The sequence below is a fragment of the Empidonax traillii genome, unplaced genomic scaffold, assembly GCF_003031625.1.
Source record: "Empidonax traillii isolate 1590-97213 ecotype Southwest subspecies unplaced genomic scaffold, ASM303162v1 scaffold2544:size26330, whole genome shotgun sequence".
Lineage (NCBI taxonomy): Eukaryota > Metazoa > Chordata > Aves > Passeriformes > Tyrannidae > Empidonax > Empidonax traillii.
In genome coordinates, this window is record NW_020957737.1 from 7,169 (window position 1) to 10,351 (window position 3,183).

Here is a 3,183-nt window from a genome sequence, read left to right on the forward strand (position 1 = left end):
CACCCCCCCCAGGACAGTGTCACCCGTGCTGGGACAGTGTCACCCCCCAGCCCAGGGCTCTGTGTGTGTGTCCCAGGCCTGGCTGTGCCGCCCCCCCAGCCCCATTGCAGGTGCTGTCCCTCACCTGGGTGGGGGTCTCTCTGTCTCTCCCCCCACAGATTTGTGCTCCTGCAGATCCCGCCGTGCCCCTGAGCAGCAAAAACCACACCGAGGTGCTGCGGTGCTTCACCGTCCTGGGTAAGGGCTCGCCCCAAATCCTGGGGCACCCACAGCCCTCACCTCTCCTGGCATTCCTGGTCCTCTCCAGGCGGTTGGATTTGGGGAACCTGAGGATTCAGATCCCCCTGGTCCCTACTGGGCTTAGGGTGGGACATCCCCCGGCCAGGGGGTGGTGACCAGTCCCCTCCAGGGACCTTCCCAAAGCGCTGGCCTCGGTTCCAAAGGTTTCTCCAGAGCCTCTGGAGCTGGAGAATCCCACTGGAGACCTCCAGAGCTGGGTCCTGCAGCACAGCATTCCAGGGGTGGAGCTCTGAGCAGCCTGGGCTGGTGGGAGGTGTCCCTGCCCATGGCAGGGGGGGTGGGATGAGGTGATCCTTAAAATCCCTTCCAACCCAAACCAGCCTGTGATTCCATGATTCCAGGGGCATCCCTGGAAGTGTCCAAGGCCAGGTTGGACAGGGCTTGGAGCAACCTGGGATAGTGGAAGGTGTCCCTGCCCAAGGCAGGGGGGGGCCTGGATGGGCTTTGAGGTCCCTTCCCACCCAAACCATTCCATGATTCCATGGATCCATGAATCCCCTCCCCATCCTGGTGCTGTGTCTCGTTTGGGGTGACCAGCAGATGTTCAGAGCTCAGCGAGGCCCCTCACAGGTTGGACTGAGCTGGAGATGTTCCCAGGGATGGGAATGGAGCTGGGAAGGGTCTGGAGAACTCCTGAGGGGGCTGGGGGGGCTCAGCCTGGAGAAAAGGGGGCTCAGGGGAATTCCAGGGGGGCCAGGAGGTGACACCAGGTGGGAATCGGGCTCTGCTCCCGGGGAACAGGGACAGGACGAGGGGAAACGGCCCCGGGGGAGGCTCAGGTGGGATATTTGGGAAAACCCCTCGTGGGAAGGGCTGTATCCCCATCCCTGGGGGATTGCCCACCCCTGGGGAGGTGGCACTGAGGGAAAAGGGGCAGGGCTGTCCCTGGCAGTGCTGAGGGGGTGGACTCTGCGTGCCCTGAGGGCTTTTCCAGCGTAAACAATTCCGAGATTCCTCGTGGGCCTCTCCCGGCTCCCTGAGCAGATGGAGCCCGCGGGAAAAGAGCAGCCCTGCGTGGTGAGGAGCTGCTGCTGAGTCACGCTTGGGTGCTGGCCCTTCCCTGCTGGCACTCCTGCCCTCAAACCCACGGCCCAGCTGCCTTTTTCCCTGCCAATCCTGCCTTGGAACTGCACATCCCCCCTTACCCCCCCAGACCTTCCTCCCCCAGCTCCCACGAGTGTCGCTCCATTTCCAGCAGCCACAGACTGGGGGGGTTATTTTTAGCCACCCAAATATTTGGACAAGACAGGGCAGCACTTGGTGGGAGGGTTGGTTTCAACTCCTGCTGCTGCTGGGAGAGCTGAGGGAACATGCTGGGGGGGGGAAGCTCAGGGGTGGGGTGGGTGGGAAGAGCAGGGTGGGCTCACAGCCCCCCCAGCGGGGCAGGGTGGGATCTGGGGGTCGTGTTTGCCCCCCAGAATTCCAAATTTTGAGGCTGGGTGGTGGGAATGTGGATATGCTGAAGGGGCTGGAAGGTCCGTGGGGGACTCCAAGGAAGGGGCAGGAGGTGGGATTCAGGATATTTTCCTGTGGAACAAGGGGCAGGATGAGAGGAAATGGTCTAAAGTTGTGCCAGGGGAGGTTTATTTGGGATCTTGGGGGAAATCCCTCCTGGAAAGGGCTGCCCAGCCCTGGGGGGATTGACCATCCCTGTGGATGTGGCGCTTGGGCTGGCCTGGGCAGGGCTGGGGGGACCTGGTGAGCCCTGAGGGATCTTCCCCCTCCCAAACCATCCCATAATCCCGTGTCTCTCTCCCCTGGGACCTGCATCATCCCCCAGCCTGCTCGTTCCCAGACCGTGTCCTGGCCTTCCTGCTCCCAAAGCTGGAGAGCAGCAACGAGAGGACCCGTGTGGGGACCCTGCTCATCATGAGGCAGATCATCAACAGCGCCCGTGAGTCCCCGTGGGGTGGGAGGGGGTCCAGGATCAGTCCCCACCCCCAGGGCTCCCTTTCCACGAGTCCCTGCTGGGATTGGGATGAGGAATCCAACCCCATCCTTGGCTGCAGGGTTGGAGGAGGAGGAGGAGCCCAGCCCAGCCAGCTGGGAGGGGAACAAGGGACCAAACCCAGGAAGAGGGGGGTTTTTGGAATCAGCAGCTCGATCCTTGGCTGCTCAAGGGCATCACTGAGTGATGTCTTCTCTGAGTGTGCCTTCTCTGCTTTCCAGCCTCTCAAATGGAGATCAAGAAGCCCTTTATTCTCTCCTTTATGAAGCTCCCTCTCCAGGACAGCAACAACAAGGTAACCCGAGCTGCTGCTCTGCCAGGGGGGCCTTTGGGGCCAGGGGGGTTCTTCCTGGACCCCCTTCCCACCAAAGTCCCTCCCACTGCGTGGGAAGATCAGGTTTGGGACCACCTGAGGCACCTGAACGTGCATAAGCCAAGGTTGGAGGGGGCTTGGAGCCACCTGGGGTAGGGGGAGGTGTCCCCCGTGGCAGGGGGTGGGACTGGGGGACCTTCGAGGTCCCTTCCAGCCCAAACCCCTCTGGGATTCCACAATTTTCCCATATGGCACAACAAGGAAGAGCTTGACCTCTTGCCAGGAGGGGGGAGCATGTCCATGGGTGTCCCCAAAAAACCTTCTCCTCCTCTGCCCCCAAACAGCCCCCACCTCCCTCAGCCTCCCACCCCCACCCCCGAGACACGAAAGGCTCCTCCAGCCCCCCCCTGGATTTTCCTGGATTTGGGAATTTTCCTGAGAGCGTCCCCCTCCCCACGAGTCACTCTCCTGTCACCTGCGCTCTGCCAGGTGCCACCTGGGTGGGGGGGGTGGCCTCGGACACCCCCCTGGGCACGGGCAGGTCCTGGCAGAGCCCACACCCCGGGCAGGGGCTGTGGGACCCTCGTTCTTGCTGGGGGGGCCAGGGGGCCCGCTCTGATTG

At 62.6% G+C, this 3,183-nt stretch overlaps 1 protein-coding gene across 1 annotated transcript in view; it reads left to right on the forward strand.

Annotated features, from left to right (window-relative positions):
* The window catches only part of LOC114072039 (maestro heat-like repeat-containing protein family member 1), a gene marked incomplete at its 3' end in the record, with an annotated part of 25,972 nt that overhangs the window by 7,148 nt on the left and 15,641 nt on the right, over positions 1-3,183 (forward strand). The window contains exons 2-4 of the mRNA XM_027909956.1: positions 100-237; positions 2,081-2,194; positions 2,470-2,543. Of these exons, the coding sequence (XP_027765757.1) occupies positions 100-237; positions 2,081-2,194; positions 2,470-2,543 (326 nt within the window). The remainder of the gene's footprint in view (positions 1-99; positions 238-2,080; positions 2,195-2,469; positions 2,544-3,183) is intronic.